Genomic DNA, 26106 nt, shown 5'->3' on the forward strand with positions numbered 1-26106 from the left:
AAAGCACATGGGAAAGAACAGTAGCATTCATTCTTACTGAACTGCTGGTATATCGTGCAGTATTTGACAGAGACTAAAACGATGGTGATGACAGAAATCTAAGTCAATTCTTGTCTTCATTGACTAGAGGAACACATAACTGTCACACCATACTATAAAACTGAGTGCAGCTTCACTGCAAATGTTAATCTCTGATGCTGAAAAAGGAAATGTAATTCTGCATTTAAAATGGGTAATAGGAAATCCAATGTACCTACCAAAGCTAGCATATCAGGCAAACATTGTGCATACAATTTTAGACTAAAGAGTAGAAGACTTTCCAATTAGCATACACGCAAAACTCTCTCCAGAAACCTTCTAATACTTTTAGTAATTCATGTAACAAAACTCTTATCATTAAAGCTTCTTGAATTCTTGTTCTTCAAAGCCTGTGCTATAGTTTTATGAGACTGATGATGATGCAGCTTCTATATTAAGAGATTCTTAGTAATCAGTCAAGCACACAGAGTCGGTTACTTGACCTTTTACTCTCTCTATATATATACCTAGTATTATTGTACAATAACAATAATAGTATTTCTTTAGTATTGTGGTTTCACCTGGCAGGCAGCTCAGCCCCATACAGCCACTTGCTCACTCTCCCCAGGTGAGATGGGGGAGAGAATCAGAAAGGTGAAGTGCAAGAACTCATAGGTCGAGATAAAGACAGTTTGATAGAGAAAGCGAAAACTGTGCGTGCAAGCAAAGCAAAGCAAGGAATCCAATCACTACTTCCCATTGACAGGCAGGGGGTCAGCCACTTCCAGCAAAGCAGGGCTCATCATGCTCTCCTACGAAGAAAGGTTGAGGGAGTTGGGATTGTTCGGCCTAGAAAAGAGAAAGCTCCGGGGCAACCTTATAGCAGACTTTCACTACTTAAGCAGGCTTATAGGAAAGATGTGAAGGGACTCTCTATTAAAGAGTGTAGCAATAGGACAAGCAGTAATTGTTTTAAACAAAGAGCATATATTTCAATTATGTATGAGGATGAAATTCTTCACTCAGAGGGTGGTGAGGCACAAGAATAGGTTGCCCAGAGAAGCTGTGGATGCACCATCCATGAAAGTGTTCATGGCCAGGTTAGATGGGGCTTTGAGCAACCTGGTCTAGTGGGAGGGGGTTGGAACTGGGTGGTCTTTAAGGTCCCTTCCAACCCAAACCATTCTCTGAAATGCTGGAAGAAGATTAAGAGGGTAAAAATAAGTCTGCTTTGCATCAGCTTTAGTCCATTCAGTATTGATTACATTAACATCTCCAAATGCTGCAGAACAGGATTTCATCTCTCTCTTCCCATTAGATAAATGTGCCTAACTGTTGACTACTCGCTCACTACATTTCACTGACTTCTGATGAATTACTCTAATCTTACACACATCAAGATTACTTATCAGTTTTATTTGTCAACCATAACTAAGCACTCATTCAAACTGACCCAAATATACAACTATCAGAAGTACAGTTATCATTTAATGTGGATTTCATAGCAGAATTATACTTTGATTATATCTATATGACTTTTTGTTTTCCTAAAAGCTGGATATAAATGTTTTCCAGAGTAAACAGAAAAACTCAACTGCGGATCAACAAATAAGGCTTATCTTCAGAGACTGGAGTCTCATTAAGTACCAAGACCTATCTAAACAGTACAGAACAAACACTGATTTTGGTAGGAATAAATGATTTTTTTTGTAATTGTTAGTTTTAAGGAGATTAAGTGTAATATACTTTCCATTACACCCTAAAGGTGGGTGAAAGTTCTTACAAAATACCGTACAGTATTTGCTTGACAAATCACAGGCACAATAATCTCTTGACACAAGAAACCCTTCGCCCTCAATTTCTCTTACTCTTTTCAAACTAGCTACAGATTTTGCCACTGGTGTTTCAGAAGGGTTTTTAATTAGTCTTAAGTATGCTTTGTACTTTGAGGTTTTGTCCACATTCCGAGACACTCTCAGCAACACTAATCTGAAAGAAGTAAAAAAGACTCATAGGTGCATATATTGGACTTATGTGGAAAGGTTTTAGTAGTGGGGTTGTGTTTGTTTTTGCAATCTATAAAGGAGACAAGCCATTACAATTCTCCTAATTGACTGATATAAATACATCTATCAATGCGCACGTGTAATTAAATATAACAGCTAAGGACAGAGCGTGTTAGGTTGATATAGTTAACTACAGAAAATGCCAAAGTCTGTTCTTAACATTTATTTAAATAAATTAAAAAAAAAAAAAGAAGTAACACACAGTGTTCTTGGTGTTGCTCCTGATACTAGTGCTTTTTTTTCTCCAACTATATCTGTATCAAAAATTGGTTATATACCAAAAGCAGTAAAATCTGCTTGATTACTGTGATATTCCTCAGTACCAGAACTTTAAAAAGGGAAAAATCTGCTGCACAACAACAGAGTGGAGTGAGAAAATAAGAGAAACAGACCTACAGGTCCTTGAAAGCATCCAGTGGAGGGCAACAAAACTGGTAAAGGGGATGGAAGGCATGCCTTATGAAGAGAGGCTGAGGACACTTGGTTTGCCTGGTCTGGAGCAGAGAAGGCTAAAAGGCAACCTCATTGCTCTCTATAGCTTCCTGAGAAGAACAAGAGGAGAGAGAGGTGCTTGTCTCTTCGCCCTGATAATTGAGGTTTGGACCTTTGGGAATGGCACAAAGCTGCACCAGGGAGATTCAGACTAGATATAAGGAATAATTTCTCTACTGTGAGAGTGGTCAAACACCGGAACAGGCTTCCTAGCAAGGTGGTTGATGCCCCATGCCTGTCAGTGTTCAAGAAATGCTTGGACGACACCCAAAACAATATACTTTAACTTTTGGTTATCCCTGAAGAGGTCAGGCAGTTGGACGAGATGATCTTTGAAGGTTGTTTCCAACTGAACTATTCTTTTTCTATATTTTCTTCCCCTTTTCATTGAGGAAGGGGAGGGAGGGAGCAGCACGGTAGAGCTCAGTCAGCCGTCAGTATGAAACCACCACAGTGCATCCGAGAGTCAACTGATAGCAGTGAACATATTCTACTTTCCCCTTTCTCAAGTATGACCAAATCCAGTCTTCCATTCATCACTGCCAGTTCAGTTCTACAGAGCATTAAAAGAACAATTCTTATACTAGTAGATTACCACTGACAGCAGACTTTCTCCCTCAGCTTTCTTGCAGTTGGAATGATCTAACCCTATTTGGTATTAGCTTCATTCATCTGGGTTTGTTTCTTTTCATAGAAGCATTACAGATCTTTCGAATTTCATCTGCCAAGATTTCTCCTGCAATGTGCAACTAAGCCTTGAATCCCGGTTTCTCTTCATGCATTCCAGTTACATCTACCTTCTATTTTGTCAGCTTTGATAGCAGCTTTCATTCAAGTAATCTTGCTGAACACTTAGGCGTTTTTCCATCTTCCCACTGTTTCAAATAGATGACCAAATACTTTGAGATCTCACACTGAAATGCCAGCAACAAAAACCAACATTCTGCTGCACATCTATCAAGTACGCTGTAGCCAGATTTTAAGCCCCACAAAGCATTACTCTGCATGATCAAGGAACTGCAAAGATAAGCAGTCACCCTAAGTAGTTTCATTCTACCTTGTAACCCTTGCCAGCTATACAGACGCACTTACAATTTTAGGAACAAGTCATTTCTATATCAAAGGACAAGTCAGACTGCACAGCAGGAAACATTTAGTCTTATAACTGTTAAGCTGAGTAATAAAGCAGATAAGGCTTCTAAATTTCATTACTGAGGTGCTGTTAGAGTCAAGTAAGGTTATTACAGAAGAACGATCTTGTGAGCTAATATTTAAAAAGAAAAGCAGTGCCCCACCAAGCTGTAAAAAGAGGAGGAGTGGGGAAGCAAAGCCATAAAACAGAAATACAAAATTGTTAATAGCTACAGAAGAATATGTTGTCCATTGTCTTTACTCCCTTAATTTAAATCAAGATAGAAGCAGCAAACTGATCCAGAAGAATGCGTCTAAGAACACAACTATAATTATAATTATTTACATATTATGCCAGACAGTTATTGTTTTTAGCTTTTCCTTTGTTCAATCAGGAGGAAGGCTGGTTTGGGGGCATTTGTCCAAACATTTCATTAACAGAAGAATTAAAATAAATCTTTGTTTTCTCACCATCCAACAGTAACAACTGATTTGCAACAGGCAAAACAAAGCAGTTGTTGCTGATAGCTCACCTTCCTGAAAACAGACTTACTACCGAATCTTTCACCTGAGTAGTTCAATGGGCCAAGTTCCTAGAAATCTTATAATCCCAAGGGTTTTCTTTTCATAAACTTCTGTTTCTGTGCGACAAGCCAGAAGAATGAATCATTTTATTAAAGGAAAGCATTTGGGAAGCTTACCGTTAAAAAAAAAATAATGTCCTGTTAGGACAGTTTTCAGAACAATGAACTAGATTGTAACCTCCGTATAAGAGAATTTTTTTTGGTCAAAACTTCAATTTATTCCCCCACCCCAGAATACTACAATTTCAGATAAATTCTGAAGGTTTTGTACAAATTGAGAGTTTAACTGCCATTAAAGGAGAAAAAAACACATACAGGGCATTTACAATATGCACATCCTTTATGGTTTAATGGGTGATATTGGTGGTAGGGAGATACTTGGACCAGATGATCTTGGAGGTCATTTCCAACCTTAGTGATTCTATGGCGATGCTTGTTTCATAAAAATTAAAGAGATACAATTTCATTTTTTTTAAAGAGCCTGATAAGAAATTAACAATTCAAGATAGTTGCAGACTAGCAAAATCTATTTATAATGAAGAAACTGTATGAGAAATTTATGATTTAGATACATAGATGATAGCAGAAGGCTACAATGTAAGCCTTTTTCCCCTATGTTCACATAAAGTAATCAACTTACTGCTCTTTACATAAGACCCCATCTGAATTAACAAAAGTTCTATACAAGATAAGGTCAGATGATATTTAAATAGAGTTAATAGGTAAAAAAAAAGAATATATAATCTCAGTGGAAAAGAGAAAAGGGCCTATAATCAATGTTTACATATGAATAAATTAAAATGTTGTTCCAGCATTACCAAATCAAATGCAAACAGAACCAAAGGTTCTGCCATATATACTACCATATTCTATAGGGCATACCAGAGTCATACCTCTTCAAGATCAGCTTCCTGATCAACTTTCTATAAAGCTTCCTCCACTAACACAATCTCATTGATTGTTTGTTTGTTTTTAAAAATTGTATTGCCCTTGAAATAGGTTTTCTCTGAATCAAGCCATTCACTAAGATACTAAATGGCAGATTTCTTAAAGGCTGAAAAATAGTGCTCATGTAAATTTAAATTTTAATAGTCAACAATGACTTTGAAGGCTTGCCAAGTGAGGTTTGTCAAACATTTCTTGCATTTAAATTTTCTTAGCTCACAATGAAGAAAAGACTACAATAAAAGCACTGTTGTAATGAAGGTTTTATTGCACACAAATATAGTGTTACCTTTAGTCAGATTATAAATGCTTGTAACATTACATCAGAAATTAAAAACACTGAGTATATAAACATACAACGCAACATGAAATGGTTTGGGTTAGAAGGGACCTTAAAGATCACAGAATCACAGAACTGTGATCATCTAATCTAGATCATCTAATTCCCATCCTTCTGCCATAGGCAGGGACAACTCCCACCAGACCAGGTTGCTCCAAACCCCATCCAGCCTGGCCTCAAACACCTCCAGGGATGCGGCATCCAGAGCTTCTCTGGGTAACCTGTTCCAGTGCCTCACCACTGGAAATTTTTTCATAGGAAAGAATTTCTATCTAATATCCAATATCTACCCTTTTTTCATTTAAAGCCATTACTCTTTGTCCTACTCCTACACTCCCTGAAAAAGAGTCCCTTCCCAGCTTTCCCTTTAGGTACTGGAAGGTCACTGTAACGTCTGCCCAGAGCCTTCTCTTCTCCAGTCTGCACAACCCCAAAAGTTGTAGTAGGTGTGTAGAGTTTTATATGTTGTATGTGGTACAAAGACCAGCAAATTAATTCCTGCAAGATCTTTGCAGGTAAGAAGACAAAAGTACAAGTTGCAAGGGAAGTAGCTAAATGAGTATTGCCCATTAAACAAACAAAGCTGATCAGACCAAACAATGGCAGAAATTTTTAAGACAGAATTTCTAAATTTGCTTTTTACTTTCCATACTTGTTTTTCCATTCCATTGGTATTTACGGCTTAGGACTCATGATACTAAGTAGTTTTTGTGAGGTTCTCCCCCCCTCCCCCCACATATATAAAAATAATATCTATCTCCTCTGAAATTTTATTTATCCACATCATAAAAATGTTCTCTACTAGAAATCAATAAAGGATCACTCTTGCTGCTTCTAAAACATGAAAGCCCTCCAAGGTTTTCCCTACCACAGTGTTGCAAAAAAAATGGGAGTGGAGTGCTTTTGTTAGCCTGACAGCACTGACACATTGTCATCAAACATGAGTTGACTGCAGACCAATACTGCATTTTGAGCAGAAATCAACTATGGGGGAAAAAAAAATCACTTCATTGAAAGAAAAAGGTAAAGGTGAACTACAGGAGCAACGCCTTCAAGACACTTCACTGAGTAGAAAGGAAAGCACTCAATTTGTTCGAAGCTGACAGGAAATAAATAGTTTGTGTGTAGAAGGTACGAGATGATCACCTAATAATGACACATACTGCAACTCTCCCATGAAGGAAAAAAAAAAAAAAAGTTACAATAAAGTTGAATTAAAATTAGGGTTGAATGGACACTTTGCTTAGGTGGTTTCTTACAAGTGCTGTAACAAACTCTTCAGCAATATCGAACAAAATATTTCTTAACTGCAAATACAAGTCAAAGCACCGGTGCTAGCAACAGAACTTTTTCTAATGTTGTTTTTATAAATCACATCTCCTGACAGACTGCCTCTTCCTCCTACCAAAAGAAAGTACAGACTCTTCCTGATGATTCTTATGTGCTCAAATTAGTGTACTGATGACACAGACATTATATAATTAATAATTAACTTAGTGCAGAATTCATCCTAAGAAATTATCAAAGGAAGAAAATAAAAGGAAAAGTATCATGATTATAGCTTCAAGAAGAATCACACTGCAAAATAAGTGCTATTTTAGGATTCCCCCAACCATTAGGTAAACTACAAACACAAAACAAGAATTTTAAAGGATCGCATTTTAACGTCCTCTTCAGGTTTTTCCTTTTTGTTTGCCAAGTATTTACCTGGATATGAAAGTCACATTGTAGGAGTGCTTCACATCCCACTTCTTTAAGTGGATCTCCCTTAGTATTTAACAGTCAGGCAACTGATTTTTTTCTCCTATCCATGGTAGTACAGTAGAAAAAAAATGTAGCTATCTTCCCCCCCTCAAATAATTGCAAAATAAAGGTTATGCTTTTAACATTACACCACCATTAGGAAAAAAAAAATGTGTTAAAAATTGTTTCCACTTTTCTCTGACACACAGGCAAAATTTTATCAATACTTGCCTATTTATACTTTAGGTATGAAAATCTTTGCTGTATACCATGAGTTCATCTGTCCATCATTGAGGCCCCTCTCAAGAACTGAAAGGAGGAAAATGTTCTGCCTGCACATCAGAGAAAGATCATAGCAAATTCTTTCAAATCCTTCTTTACATATTGCATTTCAAAGCCCCTTTTTGCTTACCCCATGATACTAAGTCTGCATCTGCTGCTTCTGTAGATGCAGACTTTCTCCCTCTGGATACACTGAGTGACAAGCACCCCCATTTATAGACTCACTAGACTACCAGGGGTAAAAATATTTTTCACCAGTTACCTTAGAATTATGCTTTCCTTTAATCAAACTGTGGTAAAAAGCAAACCGAAGTATTTATACGATTCATCTAAGGTAGTGCAAGTGTTGGTAAGAAAGATCACACTTATCTACACTGCAATTAAAACAAAGCTCTCCCTTTCCCTTTCATCAGAGAGCTTTTTAAATATTGATAAAGGGCAAGTCTGTGAAGCCTGCCTTGCTGTATGCCTTCTATCTAAGGTTGTGCTACGGAAGAGAACCCTGCAACACAGCTGCAAAATGTCAAACAATGTCTTTCTGGGGTCTTTTAGGGTATTGAGATAGCTTTAACCTTTTATTTCTTTTCTGTTCTATTTTTTTATTTTTCCAAAAATAATTTGGTCTGTCCTTACTCATGACACACACACACACAAAAGGCTGCATCACAATTGGTGTTTTTTCACTGAAGATATAGCTATCACCTTATTAGACCAATTGTCAGCTCTTATACTTGATGATTTAATAAATTCCTTCCGGTGTCACCAAAAACATAAAACTGCCTTCCTCCTCACAAAAGAACCAGCGTATACATTTCCGTGCAAAATTGTATTGAGGTGTTGAAAGTGGAAGCTTCTTTGTGAAGAGTCATGGGGCTGCTGCATGCTGGACACAGCTGGTTCCAGACACCTCCAACACAGACCCACCAAAGGGCATATATAAGCCTGTGAGCAAAGCCAGTAGCAGCTGTGGAAAACATACTTAAGAAAAGACAAAATGGTGTACATCAGCTTGAGGACTGAGAGAAAAAGTGCAAGAAACAGCCCTGAAGACCACAAGGCCAGAGAAGGAGGGAGAGAAGGTCCTTCAGGTGCTGGACCACGGATTTCCCTACATTCAACAGAAAAAAATACATTTGAACAGGTGTTTCCTGCAGCAGATGGAGGTCCATATGGCCACATGCCCACACTGTGGGGACCACGGAGGTCCCCACATCACAGCAAGTGGATATTGTAGAATTATAGAATGGTTTGGGCTAGAAAAGACCTTAAAAATCATCCAGATCCAATGCCTCTGCCTTGGGTAGGGACACCTCTCACTAGACCAGGTTCTCAAAACCCCAGCCAACCTGGCCTTGAACACTTCCAGGATGGGGCATCCACAGCTTCTCTGCAACCTGTTCCAATGCTTCACCACCTGCTGAGTAAAGACTTTCTTCCGAACTTCTAAGACTATCCTCTTTTAGTTTAAAGCCATTATGCGTTGTCCTATCACTACACAAAGACTCCTTCCTCAGCTTTCTTGTAAGCCCCCTTTAGGTACTGGAAGGCCACTATGAGGTCTCCCCAGATCCATCTCTTCTCCAGGCTGAGCATCACCAACTGCCTCAGCCTGTCTTCATAGGAGAGCTGCTCCAGCCCCTTGATCATCCTCATGATGCTCCCCTGGATTTGTTCTAATAATGTTCATGTCCTTCTTGTGCTGGGGGCCCCAGAGCTGAAAGTAGTACTCCAGGTGGGGTCTCATGAGAGCAGAGTAGAGAGGGACAATCACCTCCCTTGACCTGCTGGCCATGCTTATTTTGATGCAGCCCAGGTTACAGTTGGCTTTCTGGGTTGCAAATATGCCCTGAAGGAAGCTGGAGCCCCTGGACAGCCCAGGTTCTAAAGGGAACTGTGGCCAGTGGAAGACCCATGCTGAAACAGGTTTATCCTCAATGACAACAGCCTGTGGAAAGGACTGTGATGAGGCAGAGAGAAGCTGTTAGGAACTGATCCTTATCCTCCTGACTTGCCCATCTCTCCTGCTGCTGCTCTGAGGGAGTGGGCAGAGTAGCTGGAAATGTAAAAATGAAGCTGAGCTTTGGGAAAAGCTCATCTTATGACAGTGGGTATTGGTAATCATCTAGCAGCCAGCCAAGGTCAACCCACCATACAAGTATATTCATTCACTTATTCTTATATATCAATCTGCACATAACCAATATATTTAATACAGATACATAAACAAGGAGCACAGATTGTTTTGTCTGTTAAGAACAGAAACAACTAGTATATTTACCACCAATACAATAGTGAATTGCAAGATACCATTGACATTTCAGTCCTTTCTACAAGTTATTATTTGATGAACCTTGTAACCGCCTATAGCTTACTCCTGCATTCTTCAGAAATAATGAAAAAGGAAAAAAGCTTCTATCTATAAAAATATTTTAAAATAATTTTGGTTTAAATTATACCTGGCAAGGTTTAAAATACAACTGCAAGGGAGCCAAACCAAAACACGGTAGGCTTTACTTCTCCCTGTACACAGTTCATAATTATTAGCAGAAGTTATTAGACAGTATTTTTTGCAGTCTTACAGGTTTTTAACAATGAGATCCTACGAGTAGCACTGTTTGGAGCAACTTCTGTGTAAATATTTTGCCTTCCAGAGAAGGAAAATATGACGAGTGGACTTCTAATCCCTTAGGTTCTATTGCTCATGCTGAATGGGCCATAACATACCAAACACAGCACTGATCTCATTTATATTGCTGATTTGACTTTCTTGCTAGCATTTATCCTCTTCTGTGGTTTCAAATGCTTGAGATTTGGGTGACGCCACAGCAGCATAGTCCTTGCAGGTTTTTCTTACGTAGTGTATGAAAACTCAGTTGGCACTAAGAAGTCAGAACACCTTGAAAAATAAAGCTGGTCTAAAGAAACAAGATCTTCAACACCTTGTCTTGAAATTCTAAAAATGAAGTCTTTTCAATACTCTGTCAATTACATTAGCCTACACAAAAATTTCCTTGCACAGGCTTAAATTTTTCATTTTTAAAAGCCATTTACTAACACAATGACTGAGAAGTTTATGTGAATTAATGCAGACGCAAAACTATCACCCAAATATATTCTAGATGAAAATTTCAATATTAAATGTGTCAGTATACAATGAAAACTCTTCAAACAAAAGCTCTAGTATGTATCTTGGAATTATACAAATATCCCTAAACTCAACTCTAATAATAATGGAAGAAAATGCTGCATGCTTACTGGCATATTTCAAAGAAAACTGGCAGATATATAGGAAGAAAAAAAAAAATCAGAGAGAACTGTCTCGAAAAGGTCAATATAAGTGCCAACAGAGATAGCACTCCCAGAGAAGTGCTTTATTTTTGAATAATCAAGTCTGGCATGAGCTCTGGCGTGGTGGGATCAGGCACTGCCGTCTCCAATAAGGTTAGGATGAAAATCTGTCCCAGTCAATAAAAAAAAAGGGTACAAAGATTATGTAGTCTTTCTCTCTAGAGTTTACTAGATCAGTTCCCTTTGATATCTAGGAAAAAAAGAAGAATAAATTTCTAATTTTCCCTGCCATCTCCCATTAACTACAGTTATCTCCATATTATTAAAAATAATTAAGTATTTAGGAGTGGTTTCTTGTAATGTTTGATCTGCAATTTCTAATCCTCATTTGGACTTTAACACATTAAATATAACCATTATGTTAAAAATGACTCTTGTTGGATGAAGTCAAATCAGCTTATTAATAGGATATTTATAAACCCAGCACACTAATTATAAAGTGTCAGTTTCATAAAACTACTACCTTTCTTACATTTTGCATAGATGAAACAAATTGCCAGTTTTTTTTTTCTTTTTTAATACTTCCAAGTATTTCTTTTTGGTTACAGGCTGCTATCCTGTACACTCCACACACCTCAGAAATCTTATAATCACCTTTAGCAAACCACTTCCAACACCAGGAAGAAGACTTTGAGCAACACATAGCTGGTTCTGTCTTCAGTTATCCTGAACAAAGCTTATGTACTACTGTCTCACTGTTTTAATTATACTTATTCATAGACATCCACCAACTTTTTGCTGTATATTCTCACACTAATGCCTTCAAAGTAGCCCCACAAACTGAGTGCATTTCTTACTGGCATCTAATTACTTTTCTCCTTTCTATAAGTGACCATGCATTTGCATATAACATCTTATTTTAGCATTGTGAGTGTTAAACATAGTAGCTTAAAGCTACTCCAAGCAAACAACAGGCACCCTTATACCCATGATTAATAACCTAAGAAATGCCCTACTGGGTCTGACCAGTGATCTCTCCAGTCCAGTATTGCCTCTGCAGTAAAAGCCAGCTTTATCACTATTACACCATTCTCCTGACTTCCCAAAAGAGGAAGCTCCTCTTCCTACAAACAGTGGCCTAGGAATGTTACATCCTTTCCTATTTCTTTTGGACCTATTGTCCCTGAATTTGTCTAACGTTCTTTGAACCTGCTGAACTTTCGAACTTGTCACTAAGTTGTCCCACCAATTTCCTAGCTAACTTTCTGTTTTCAGATCTTTAAATACACTTTTCAATATTAGCTGAAGCATCCTGTGAAAGAAATTCAGAATTCTAAAAAAGAATGAAGAATGTCCTGTTTATCTTGCTACATTTAATGGGTTTTCCTGTTACATTCATTTGGGCAAGCCTTCCACATTTTAAATACTGTTCTTTTCCCTGTGATACTGTCTTTAACTTCCCAATAGAGTCACACACTTTTTTCCCCCCTTACAGCTTTTGTTGAACTTTTTTCTGAATTACAGTACAGTGTTTACTCGACTCTGTAAGATGGCATTTTCAGAACAGCTTTTGGACTACCTGTAGGTATGAGCATCTTGTTTGCTGGACCATTTGTCATTCAGTTCTCTGTCCTGAAGTTGAATATCTATATGCTAGATTAACTTCGGTTGTTCTCTCCCAGCCCATTAAGATTATGGTTATTCTCCCTTCTGCTGCTAACTCTTACTTCCTAAATCCTGTGCACAACCCAGGACCACTCCCAGAATAGCTCTGATTTGCTGTGGTTACAGAATACTGTAAACAGTAATTTGTCATATCCAAAGCTTTTATCTTCTCATAACATCCTAACGAGTAATTGATGCAAGTCCATATGTAGGTAGTTAAATCTCCCACTTTACTGCCACAAAATCTGCAGTTTCTCTAATCTCAGCATATTCTCACCACAAACATCTTCTGATCAGAGGGCTATTAATACAGTGCAATATTTTACTATTAGAAAGAATTTCCATTCGCTATGTTTCTACAGTGGGTAGAAAATCTCCCCACAAGATTTTTCAGGCCGCTACACCTCATACTATTTTTCGTGCTAAGCTCCACTCTCCTACCTGTATATCTAAACATTCAGGCAAAGCTGGCAGCATATCAATGTCCTACACCATCGATTACTCTCATTCCGTCAGGCTTCCACCACATCTATCATAAAGGGGTTGTCATTCAATACCAAGCATTTTTGTTCATTCATCTTATACTTTAGGCTTTAGATAATACAAAAACACATGTAAGGTTTACTGTTGCTCCACTGCTCAGTATTTCAAGTATCAGTCAGCTTCAAGTCATACTTATTTGATTTGATGAATTATTGTAAGGGATTTCTTTAATACCATTGTTGCCAGAAAGACTCTTCACATATTTTCTTCATTGATCTGCAACTATAGTATAAATCTTAAATATTTTATATTTCTTATGATTTTTCTCTTCCAAATATCAAACTATCCTTAATATCTCATACTCCTTTTCGCCTTTAAAATGAAAAATTATGAAAGAACCAAAGAAGATCCATGCAAAGCATTCACATTCAACTTATTTTCAGATTTCTTTTGTTATTTTTTTTCCATTATCCATTTTTTGCCATTGTTGTTTTGGGTTTGCTTGCTTTTTTTATGGTCAGGCAGAGAGCCTGGGACTGTTCCTTATTTTCCACACTGATGTTTGTAAGGCAGTAATTTTACTCCCTTTTCGTTTAGCTGCTGACACAAAGCTAGTGATTTGAGGGTTCCAGAACCTTTTTCTTTTTTTTTTTTTTTTTTTTTAATAATTTCTTGTAATATCTCAGAATGAACTTTCGTGTTTTCTTGCAAATACCTTAAACATATGTACAGTTTTCAGTCATAATTTAATCTTTTCTCAAGTATTCATGCTGAAAATACTCCATCCACACCCTGATTAGTATTTCCAGATTCTGAACAAATATTCTCCTCCCACATTCCCTGTGTAGCAGTTAGTCTATTTGACTTTATATGACAAAGGAGTACGTTTGCCACTCTGCCCTTGCCTATTTCTTTCATGTATATAATCTTACAGTTCTTTAAGATTATAGAGTTATTCTGAGCCCAGAAAAAGAGCTTTTCAACAATTAAATTACACTTTGTTTTCAGTAAGTTGCTACAGGAGTACAATCAGCAACTGTTGCCTTGGTACTTGTCATCACTCCAATGTAAGTATATAAGTCAAAGAAGTGATTATTTCCCTCGATTTCCCCTTCATTCCCAAAGAAAAGTATCTGCAGCATTTGTTCAGTTTTCAACTCTCCACTGAAAAACATTCAGTGGAGAAATGTAGATATTACTGTAGATATTAATGTAGATCTACAAAGAAATGTAGATATTTTGGAATGAGTACAGCAGAAGACCACTAAGATGATTAGAGGGCCGAAACATATGATGCAGAGAAGGAAATGCTGAGAGCTGTGATTGTCAGTCATAAGAAAAGACAAAGGACGAGGGAACTCTTACTGCTGTCTCAAACTATGTAACAGGGGGTTACAGCAAGAGGGAATCAGATACTCCTTGGAGGTGTACAATGATCAAAAAACAACAGACAAAAGTTGCAACAAGAAATATTACGACAAGATGTTATGGGAAAAAAAAACTACCACAATAGCAATAAACACTGGAAAAGGTTGCTAACCCTACAGCCATACATCTCCATTTCTTAGGGATATCCAAAATTCAGACGGAAAAGTCTCAGGCAAGTAGGCTGACTATGCTTTAAGAAGGTGGTTGGACCACATGCCCTCCAGATGTCCCTTCCAAACCAAATAATTCCATGATTTGAGAATGTCTTTGACCTACCCAACATCCTCAACAAAAGTGATTTTCCAACAGTTTGAAGCTTGATGCTGTATCATTTTTTTCTACTCACAGTAATGTTTCTTTAATGTCTCCATAATATCTTCAGTTATTTCAATTGCTTCAATAGCCATTTAGAATCAGCATCATTTCGAACTTTTATACAAACATCTGCTAAAGCTTCAAATCTTTTCAATATTATTCTGTATTCCTTTTTGTAGCAGAAATTCCTCAGTGGATTTTATACATACACATAAGACTTCCTCTTCTTGATCAACACTGAAATACTTTTGGCACGTCAGCTGGTAAAACGCAGTAACTGAACATTAAGTAAGATCAGATTGAAGTATTCAAATCAGAAGAAAATTTACTTAAAGCATCATTGAACATCCTGGTCCCTCCTTCCACAACAACTTCAGTGAAAAGAGTGCATAAGCAGACCCTTCAACAGAGTAGAAACCAGTTCATTCTTTACACTTGGTTACAGAACTATTTTCAGTTTCTCTTATCTTTTGGGTTTCAGAGATAAAGCTTTGGAAATAGTCAAGGACTGTTCCCAAATTGAGTCTAGTGAATAGCTTGATGATTCTACATTAGAAAGCATGGTTACAAATCTCTTTTAAGGCTGAGAGGTGTACAAAAAATGCAGGTCTCTAATACCCTTGACCAAGTGTTATCATAAAAAATAATGCATGAGCTACAAAGCAACATCCCTTTTCTCCACAGCCATGAGTTAAAAGTGGTTACAGTACCAAGTACAGTACCAAGATTCATGCTATTGCTAAGACACTGAGATCCCCAGTGCTGCCTCTATATATGTTTAAATATTCATGCAAATTTTGGTAAACCACTCACTAAAACAAAGATGAAATTTTTGTTCCTTGTTGCCGTTCAGATGCTTACTTAATATTCTAAATACAATCTTTAGCATCTCTTCCTTTAAAAAAAAATAAGATGGCACACATATCATCCAGATGATATAGATAAGCAGTAAGCTCCACCTCTAAAAAATTTAAATTCATCCCTGCAAGCTTTTTTATCCGCTACCACCATTACACCATTTGATTTAACAATACATCACTGATTTTTCATCTGTAGATCCACTAATTCTTTTCTATTAGGTTTTGTCAAAACTATGTATCCAGTCCATTCAGTTCAACTTTGAAGGGATGTTAATCTTGTTAACTCCAATGTTCTTGCTGGCGGGAGATTCACAATCCTCCTCTGAGCCATTAACGTTTGGCCTCAACATCATCTAGTCTCCCAGATTTTACTGTTTAATTACACACAGGAAACAGTATTTCCTCCAGTGGCTTTTAAACCTTCCAACCTATTAATTCAGGGAACATTCTTGGGAATTCTCCTAACATTATAAAGGCACCACAATTATCTTTAGACTTATTCTAATAGATTCAAGAAAAAATGACTACAGTCAGTGAGATTTTCTTGCCTTTTTATCTTTGCACAACATTTTTAATATTATTAATATTAACATTAATAACTGTAACTCTCAACTCATTAGAAATACTGCTACAGCAACTTAAGCATAAAAATCCCGATCTGACAAAAACAGAAAAAAGTAAAAAATTTTTGGTTACAGAGAAGAAAACTAACAAACAAACAAAAAACTGTGGTTTTCTTGATAATACCATGCATTAAATAAAAAATCACAATGAAAAATCTGAAACAAGCTAAAAATATAATAATGTGTTTCAATTTGAAAATTTGAAAAGGAATTAATTATTGTGCTCCTTTGGCTGCTCCAAAGGACTGAATCTCCAACACCACTCAAGGAAGATGAGGAAAAAAGTGTCAAGAAGTAACATGGCATTTTATATATGGAATAAAATAATAAAACTACTATACCAGTAAGACAACTTACTTCCAGAAAGGGAGAAAAGGTTTAAAGACGGGAATACTTTCAAAGAGTTTGCTCTTCCACAAGGTATTAAAAGCTGAAGAAACTAAACAAAACGTCAGGAGAAATGATTGTTGCTACAGTTCCATTGAAAAGTAAAAAACTGCATTAAAAAGATTCTCGACCATGGAACCAAAACATCAATTAACATATGCAACCTGAGGGCAAATATATCACCTTCTGGATTCTAGATTGGGTCGCAGTATTTTATTAAGGTATTCTGACAAAATTGTATTTAAAAATCTTTCAAATGTCTGTATTACCAGGAAACATTTCTCACTGTTTTTTTTTTGTTGTTGTTGTTAATTTTTTCCTTATGGGTCACACATTTTTGCCACCCCTAAAGTAAAATAGTTCAACATTATTGCTTTAAGCAGTCTGGGATTTTCAAATGCTTTTTTCTTCACACATTCCACTAAAAAAAAAGTAACTTTAATGTTATATTCTAAATCCTTTGGTACAGTATTTAAGCCCCAACCACCTAAAAGGTATCTTTAAAAGCTGAAAACTAAAGCAATCAATTACTTACCCCTCTGTTGACAACAAAATGTAAGTTCCAATTTGCAAAGCATGTCAGCATTCTCGTACTTCTCCTCTTCTACCTTAACCCAGAAACAGGATTCTGTCATTTCCTGTGGCCTGATCTACAAGCAAGAGGTAAATCAAAATTAATTCAATTATTCTGATAGCATGGAGAGACCAAAGCAAATTAAATACTTAAGAGCTCTGTAAAACACCTGAAGTTTTCACATACAATCCAACTTCAGAATTGTTAAAATGTTTCTGATTCAAAATAACAGCACTTACAGTAAGTACTTTTGGACAAACAATATAAACAATACTGACAATGTACTATGTTATCCAAGGTCTACATGTAGCAATCTTTGGTCTAGATTGAAAACATAGGTAAGGCTTAATTAGTCTCTGAACACAACTGATTCAAATAGGTATTAAATATCTCATTTTGGTCTTTGTTTTGGTCTAAATAGTTACAGTTTCCAAAACTCAATGTATTGATAATCCTGGTACACTTGAGCCTGTCACAATGGAGAAGAAAAAAATAGATGGATTCTGTCCTTTTCAACTGTTAAATTTATATAAGTACATTTACACTGAGGACAAATGGATAGACCCACAATGCTTCTTCCTACAGTCCATGGGTAGATAGATGCAAGACACTTCACTGGAAACTGCAAAGCTATCGATACTGTGCAGTACCTAATCATCCAGTATAAACAGTCTGCTACAAGACAAGACACAGAAGGATCCAGGAAGCATGCTGGCATCATGGTTCTAGTACTCTAGACCAGAACTGACTTTTCCAGGTATTTGCCTGGATGAGTCATGAGTCAATGAAACACAATTTTCAGGAAACTGTAAAAACTAAAGGCGCAAAGTATTCCTATTTTACACAATTTTAACTAATTTATCAATTGCTCTATACAGTCTTATTTCTGACAATGTATTTATCTGAAGTTCTCTGAGAGATTTTTGATCAGGTATTTGCCATTAATCAGTATTACCTTGGACCAGTTGAGTCTTTTCATAGTAACCTCAGGTCTAAACTCTTTCTTAGGCTTCAGTCCAAATGGCAAAGTACATGAAGGTGGAGACCGCTGTGCCCCAAGCAGGCCTGGTAGAGGTGGTGGTGGTGGGGCACCCAATGCTGGAGGAATTCCCAAGGCATTCAAAAATGGTGGAGGAGGTGGGGGAGGTGGCGGTGGTGGGATTGCCCCATTAGAAGGCAGTGGTGGAGGAGGCGGCGGTAACTGATGTGGTCCTGTAGCATCCGCTGGAACGACAGATGCATCTCCACGTGTTGATGGTAGACAGCCAGGTGGCAAGGAGCCATACTGATAAGGAAAATATTCTTATTCAGTTTCATATTTTTATAAACTAAATGCCACGACAATCATTGTTTATAGATTAAATCCAGCAAGCAAAGTTAAAGTCAGTGATGTTGTCTGTGCCTAGGACAAGCAAATATGAATTATAATAAAGCCAACACGTTTTTAATTTCATATTTGGATGTCTCAATATTTGAAACAGACATCCAGAGCACTGGATGCATGCCAAAAATCACAAACTGAAATTCTATATTGCGCTCATATTTCATTGATTGTGATCTAAGAAGTGTTTAATAGGTATCTTGATGAAATTTTATCAAGACTACCACAGTTCAATTCAAATTAAGAAATAACAACCCAGTTTCTAGCATTCCTACTTATCCGACAGATTACAGAGAAATATTCCTAGGATTTAATACCAAAATATGACAAGATTAATAATTCTGTTAAAAAAAAAAAATCCAATATGGGAACACTTTCATTCTGCAGGATTGAAGGCAGAAAGTAATGATGAAAAAAATCCTTCCAAAACTTATGGCTGCCTTATATCTGCAGATATAAGCAGATATCTAGCAGCCATTCTATTTGTGAAAATAAGAAACATTATCCTATTATAAAAAAGTGGACAGAAAAAGTAGTAGCAGGACAATATTATACAGTACTTATTGAAGCAGTTTTGACAACTGTAATAAAAATTTGTAAGATAACACACTGACAATATTCAATATAGTGAGGACATCTGTACTATGTGGAGATGGGCTTTTTTTTTTTCATTCACACTTCCATAACTAAAAGAAAAAAAAAAAAAACACTTTTTCTGCTATTTGAAGGAATTCTATCACAGCCCTTTAAACATTAAATAGCTAACAAAAAAAAAAAAAAAAGAAGAGATAAGAAGTATTTATCTACTGGTCATAATGCTAATCAACTTTTTTAATTGGTAATTATGAAGTGGAGTAGACCATTTTAGTTTTCAAACGTAGAAGACAATACATTATGCAAAGGACTGAAAGAGTTTTAAAAATAAATAGCTAAATATCAATATATATAAATAATATTGCTTTCAATTGCTCAAATTCTACATTATTTACACCAACACCAAAGAATTAGGTTCCAAAAATAGTGAAAGAAAACAAATATAAACAAGCTCTAAATACTAAAAAAAGAGTAAATGAGGAATGAGACCAGGAAAAAGATAGTTGTAACAGGTTGATGCCATATGGAAACCAAAGATTCCTCTTAAAATGGATTTAAAAGTAATAGTACTAAATAGAAGTAATCAATTGCTTGTTATTTGTAAAATATTCCAAGTAAAATTAACAATAGAATAGTTCATGAGTGTAAGCATATATTATGCTCACTGTCTGCACGTAAAAAAAAAAAAAAAGGCAATATTTAACCCAGTGAACAACAGAAACAGTAAAGTATGGGAGATAAAACCTAATTCACTCACAAAAAAAGGAATAAAGTATGTTTTCAACAAATATGCATAAAACTACTTTATTAATTTATGATGCACAGCTCATTATTTTTTTTTAGAAAGCAACAAATTGTGTAATTACTTTTTTAAAGCCTGACTTCAATATTAACAGTGAATTCTGACCAGAAACCTGAATCAAAATAACATTTTTGAGCAGACCAACGCAGAGCTGAACTAATATTCCTCACTTAAGAAAAAAGAAACAAGCTCAAAACCATAAATAAGCTCTATGATCAAAACACATATTTCATCGTCTTTCTACATCCATGTTTTCTCTTCTAACTCAATGATCTTTAAGGTCCCCTCCAACCTGAGCTGTTCTCAATACTGCCTGTGTTTAGCCATTTTTAGATTGTGCCTCGTTCTTGAAAATAAGACAAGGGAAAATCACTTGCTCACAAAGTCTCCTTACACAAATTTTAGTTACACAAATTAGTTACAAGTTTGTTCAAGTATCACTTAAAAATCTGCACTATTCCTTCCCCATCACATTTTATAGCATCTATTTATGTTTGAAATTTGAAAAACTATCATTAAAACGTTCTCATCAAGCCACAAGTTGTTTCTTCCACTGCTGGATATCCATGGTAAGGCTTCAGCAAAGCAACTGCACAATGAATAATTTCCTGTTGAGGGATAAAGATCACAATGATAAATGCTAGTCTAAAAGCATATGACTTATTACCCTATGTGGTTAATTACTTTGGAAATATATGACACTGAAAGCAAAACCCAAATGAAACAAGAAACTAGTTAATTAACAGAGCTCAGGCACGAAAAGGATCAACTGGGATCTCATATTGCTAATTAGTGTCACACTACAATTCCTTGTATAAAACAGAAACAAAAAAACTAGCAGTCAATAATAATCAATAACAGGATTGTTCGAAGCACCCTCAACTGCACTATCAGAATCTGAAAAAAAAAAAAAAAAAAAAAAAAAAAGAGTAAAATGAATTCTATTTCAAAAGCAATCTTTCAGACACTCATTAAACTGTCCTATACCTGCAATTTAAAAGCTTGTAGTTCTGCTTCAAGTTCATTGATTCTTTCTTCTTTTTTTTGCAGTAGGGCCTGGGTCTCCTGATGAACTACAAAATCTTTTTCAAACTAAGGAAAAAAAAGAAAAAAATGTTGATACTAGACAGTTCCACATACCTTCTTTGGATTCCCACTTCTCCTTCTGGGTTTCTTAACAAAAAATTGGTAAAGTATGGTAATACAGAGTCTGCAGACACAAACAACTAAATTCTTATTCTCATACTTCAGCTGTATGAGAAACTGTTCACTGTTTAGATAAATATTTCAGTTGATTTTGGGGAGATTTATACGTGAAATCTTAAAATAAATAGTAGAAAGGCTAAGTTAAGGTAACTATTTTACAACTTTTCTGTACTTCCTAGTCCACAAGAAATAGCCAATTCCCACTTCAACCTAAGTAATAATAGTAATTTGAAGTTAAAAGCTATGCCACTTTCAATTACACTATTCATGAAGCTATTAAGTAATTTCCTGTGTCCACGTGATGACCACATAACTTAAAAATTACATACTTTTCTGGAAAGTTCAGAAGCTCTCTCTTCACATTCTTCTAATCTTGCTTTATCTACACAAATATCTGGAAAAAAAACAAGCAAATACACGCTTGCAAATATACAGGGAAAACAGGACTCTTAACCATAGATACAACTCTAATTTGCTTTCTGAAATACAGAAAAAAAGGATGATATTGTATGATATGATATTTCCATGCATAGTACTTACCTACTAAGTGGCTGAAATTTATATCTAATCTTTTACGATACGTGAAATCTGGGTCTGTTCCACTTCGATGCAACACTATCTGGGAAACGCACTCTTCAATTATTTTGAAATACTGTGGACTAAAGACAGAGGTAAATTCTTTTACAACATTTTTTTTTTAACATATACTTAAATCCTGTCTATGAATACAGTTGAGGTTGAAAGATTTAGGCTGACTTACTTCTATAGGATAGATGCAAAGGACAAATATGTCTGCTATTTTATTGTACAAGAACAGTTACACAAAGCCTGAATTACCAGTAGACCTAAATATAAAGCCTTCTTATATTATAAACTCCACATCTCTTTTCCTATTGAACTACAGAAAGGCAGGACACCTTCCTGCTTCTTATCAACAGAGAGAAGGCTTTTCCTTCAGTTTTATTCCTTCTGCTTTCATATTTGTGACTGTGGGTGCCTGCAACCCTGTTGCAGTAAACTGAATGAAAAATCACATTGTTCTAAAATGCCAAATGATACGACAGCTGGTCCACTTGACTAGAACATGCAAGCTGTGAATTCAAACCCTTTTGGGTGGAAGAGGTGTAGCACAGATGCACCCAAGTCAGGCAAGCACTCTTAATAAGGTGAGATGTGTGGACAAAGTGCACTTCTGTGTATAACGTGATTTTTGTCCTTTGATCTAAATACACAAAAAAATTACAGTTGATTATGAATCATGTCAGTAGCAGTAAGAGATCTGTTCTGATCACTTATACTTGCAGTACATAAGCTTCAGATCTCAACAAAAGTAGTATTCTCTCTATATAAAATTGTATGCTAAGCAAAAGAGGAAAAAGAGCATACGGAAGACATTCATATTCAAAGCTGATACTTTTGAACAAGAATTCAAAAAGGAATACTTCCAAACTGCATTCAGCACAGAAGAATACTAAAATGTATTTATCTTTAAAATTGTAAAAGCACATTAATGATTAAACAACCACCTAATCCATAACTGACATTTAATATAGCATTAAACATACCGTATAAAATAGTCATTTCTTATCAGCAAAAGATGTTGGAGAATAGAAAGAAAATATCCTTCAGCACTGGTGTCCTTAACTGTATTCCACACCATGTTGTAAACATCATTTACTTCAGTAAGAGAGTTAAGGAAAGTAACAGCAAGGAGGGAACATTTCATTCAAATGTTGACTAATAGTTTTTTTTTTAACAAAAGCTGTATCAGAAAAATGTCCATTACAGACATTATTTTGTTCATGTTTCTCTTGATGATATCAAAAGGATATTCTAGTTCAGACCTAATATCTTCTAAACGATGAGAGAACTCGATCATGTCTTCTTCCTTATGCTCATTGAACACCTTCAGCTGAATATCTAGTGCTTCATTTTTTATACATTTCAATTGCTGCAAGGAAGAAACAATTGAAAAGCTAGTAAAATTAGCGTCACCCTAAGTAAATAAACTGTATCTTTTATTAATAATTTCTATACGTCTACATCATTTTGAAGCTTAAATAACAAGAACACAGAGTTAAGTCAAATATTCAAAAGGTAATCATGGCTTCAACCTGGCTTAACTAGTGACTGCACTATATTCTGTCGCATGTTCTAAATCAAAGTCCTAAAAGGTTAAGAATTCAGCACAAACTTCAGAGAGCACACTTCACCTTTTCATTCTTCTTTTAAGGCTGATTCTCATATCTAACTGCTCAGGCTCCAACTTAATAAAATGCCTTTGAGAATAATTTATTACAACGTGTTCTCTGATTCCCCCTCAAGCTCAAATAGTCCAGTAATTTAAATAGTAATACAAAGAGAGACTACAAGGCGCTTACTGGCAATATCTCTTTTAATCCACTGCGCATAAATTCATTTCTGATGTGAAGCCTAAAATCCAAATCATCAGGAGATGTAACAAGAGCATTGATGAGCTGCATGCAAGCTACCTATAACAAAGGAAAAATAAAACAATTTTTAGTTTTCAATAATCATCACAGTCAAAACAAGACATAACAAACTACCTAATTAGACACATCTAATTATGTCACATCTGATTATCAATATATTATAATCATATAATTAAGATAGTTAAATTTCATATCAGCCATGAGGTATGGATACCAAACACAAGTCATAAATTTCCATAAAAATTGAGTATTTTCTCACTCCATTGAATTTTGCCATTTTATACAAACAGCAAGTTCACTTACCTCAAACACCTTGATAAGCACGATTCTCAATACATAAATAATGCAATGGAAGCATACATTTCCGTAAACATATATATTTAGTGACATAACAGAAATGGTAAAAGCTAACATCTGCATATACAGTGGAAATCAGAAGGCAAAACACATATTTAAACTAAACTGAATCTAAAGAGCAGAATGTTGTTGTTTATTTTTTTTTCTCCTTCTCTTTTTAAAATCTTCCCTCTTATAATGTACTGAGCTTCACAGAACACTTGATGGGAACTGGACTTCAGCTCAAAAGCAAGCATTAGGTTAACTGATGCCTATACAAGTCCACGGTCATCTAGCAAGTAGTCTCTCTTCCCAGGAACGAAGATTTATCTGGAGAACCCACAGCAGGAAGCAGCAGGAATTAACTATCCAGATTCACAGTCATCTAGAACAACAGTGAATTATTATTATAATTAATCACAAAGAAGGACCTGCTAGGATAACAGCAGCCATTATTTCTTTTTTTTAATTTGTTGTTGTTGTTTTCCTTTTACCCTCTTTATTGATCGCACATCTTGCTTGAGTGCGCCTGAAATCTGTTATTCGTGCATTTCCAGAGATTTAAGCTGCTTTTAAAAACACAAGTCAATTAGGATACTTGGCCTAATATACTACGTAAACAAGTAAAACAGGCCATGTCAAATACTTTCTCTGTTGTAAAGCCTTTATCATCCAAAAAGGACAACGCATTATTTTGTGGTCCAGGAAAAGGCTCTACTGGGAATATACTGCCCCAGTCACCTTCAAAGTAAGTGTAAGTCCAAGTAATGAATTTATATAAGGTCTCCAATTCCAAATAATTAATTTAAATATGGTACATAACCAGAAGAACTACATGGCCAAGCTACTTTGGTACAGACTGTAGGTAATACAAAGGTACTCATGAGCTTTCCAAGAGGAAAGCACTTATACTTCAGAACATATCAAGATTAAATGATGACACAGACTGACACATCATGTCAGACATGATCATCATTTATCCTACTGCAAGGAATGTAAGTATGAAAGTAGTTGTATATATCACTTTAAATAAACTGTTTTGAGAGTACATGGCAGTCTATGTAAATTAGGTTTACTTGACAGCAGCATTAGAACATGTAGATTAACTGTAGTTAACACTGCAGGGGAAGGAAGTATCTTAGTTATAAGCATAGAGATTTAAAGAGCGTAAGCAATCTGTAAATAGTGGTGAGAGCTGCAAACCTGTTGAAGCAGTGTGTAAGCTCCATCAGGTATCTGGGGACCAAGCATTGGCACATTGTGTCAGACATTCTACACCCAGTCCTGAAAATTGCACCATTTGGAGTTACTTAGTACAATAACTCTGAACCAGGACTTACGGCCATCTCTCCTATCTCCAGAGAGGCATGAGGACAAGGAGGAGTGGCATGACTGGAACCACTATACTAACTTCTGTGCTGGAGAAAAAGTACCATGACAGCATCTACTTTTATATTACTCCATCATATAGTGTACCTTGTATCAATAACAATTTTAAAACAGTAATAGGAGGAGGGAGTAAGCTGCTTTCCTCCTTCCCTTCATTTGAATGAGCAACGTAAAATTAAGTTATCTCCCTTTGAAACTTCTATGAAGCTCAGTGCATGCCAATATCTAGATTCACATAATAAAAAACTATTGATCTTACCATATTGACATCAGTAGGACACAGCACACTAAGTTCAATTATTTTTTAAAATCAACTGTATAAAAAATGTTAAGGTAAACTTCTGTATCTTACTCCAGTCTTAGTCAATAATTATTCAAGATAAAAAATCTAAATAAAATTAATCAACTGGAAAAAAAATCAAAACTTTAGCCAATTGAACATAAAGCAGGCTAAGAAGGCTAAGCAGGCTAAGCAGGCTAAGAAGACTAAGGCTAAGCAGGCTAAGAAGACAGAGTTTGAGGGACAATCTTCAAAAAATATCTACAATGAACAGAGAAAGAAGGAAGCCAACCAGATAACCTGTAGGGTCAGTAAAAGATCACAGTAAGAAGGTATACCCAGAGAAAACAAACTTCAGTAACACTTCATTGATGTTCTATGTGTGTGAAATTAGTTCCCACAGTAGAACACAGAGACAGACAGGATATCTTTTGCAGGTTT

General features: G+C 35.9%; 1 protein-coding gene across 1 annotated transcript in view; it reads right to left on the reverse strand.

Annotated features, from left to right (window-relative positions):
- Positions 1 to 26106, reverse strand: part of DIAPH3 (diaphanous related formin 3) — a gene marked incomplete at both ends in the record, with an annotated part of 247956 nt that overhangs the window by 163714 nt on the left and 58136 nt on the right. The window contains 8 exons of the mRNA XM_084295299.1: positions 17186 to 17300; positions 18180 to 18509; positions 20989 to 21093; positions 21537 to 21601; positions 21748 to 21866; positions 22773 to 22889; positions 23040 to 23158; positions 23589 to 23699. Coding sequence (XP_084151425.1) covers positions 17186 to 17300; positions 18180 to 18509; positions 20989 to 21093; positions 21537 to 21601; positions 21748 to 21866; positions 22773 to 22889; positions 23040 to 23158; positions 23589 to 23699 — 1081 coding nt within the window. The remainder of the gene's footprint in view (positions 1 to 17185; positions 17301 to 18179; positions 18510 to 20988; positions 21094 to 21536; positions 21602 to 21747; positions 21867 to 22772; positions 22890 to 23039; positions 23159 to 23588; positions 23700 to 26106) is intronic.

Source organism: Netta rufina (genome assembly GCF_964035555.1).
Source record: "Netta rufina genome assembly, chromosome: 1".
NCBI lineage: Eukaryota > Metazoa > Chordata > Aves > Anseriformes > Anatidae > Netta > Netta rufina.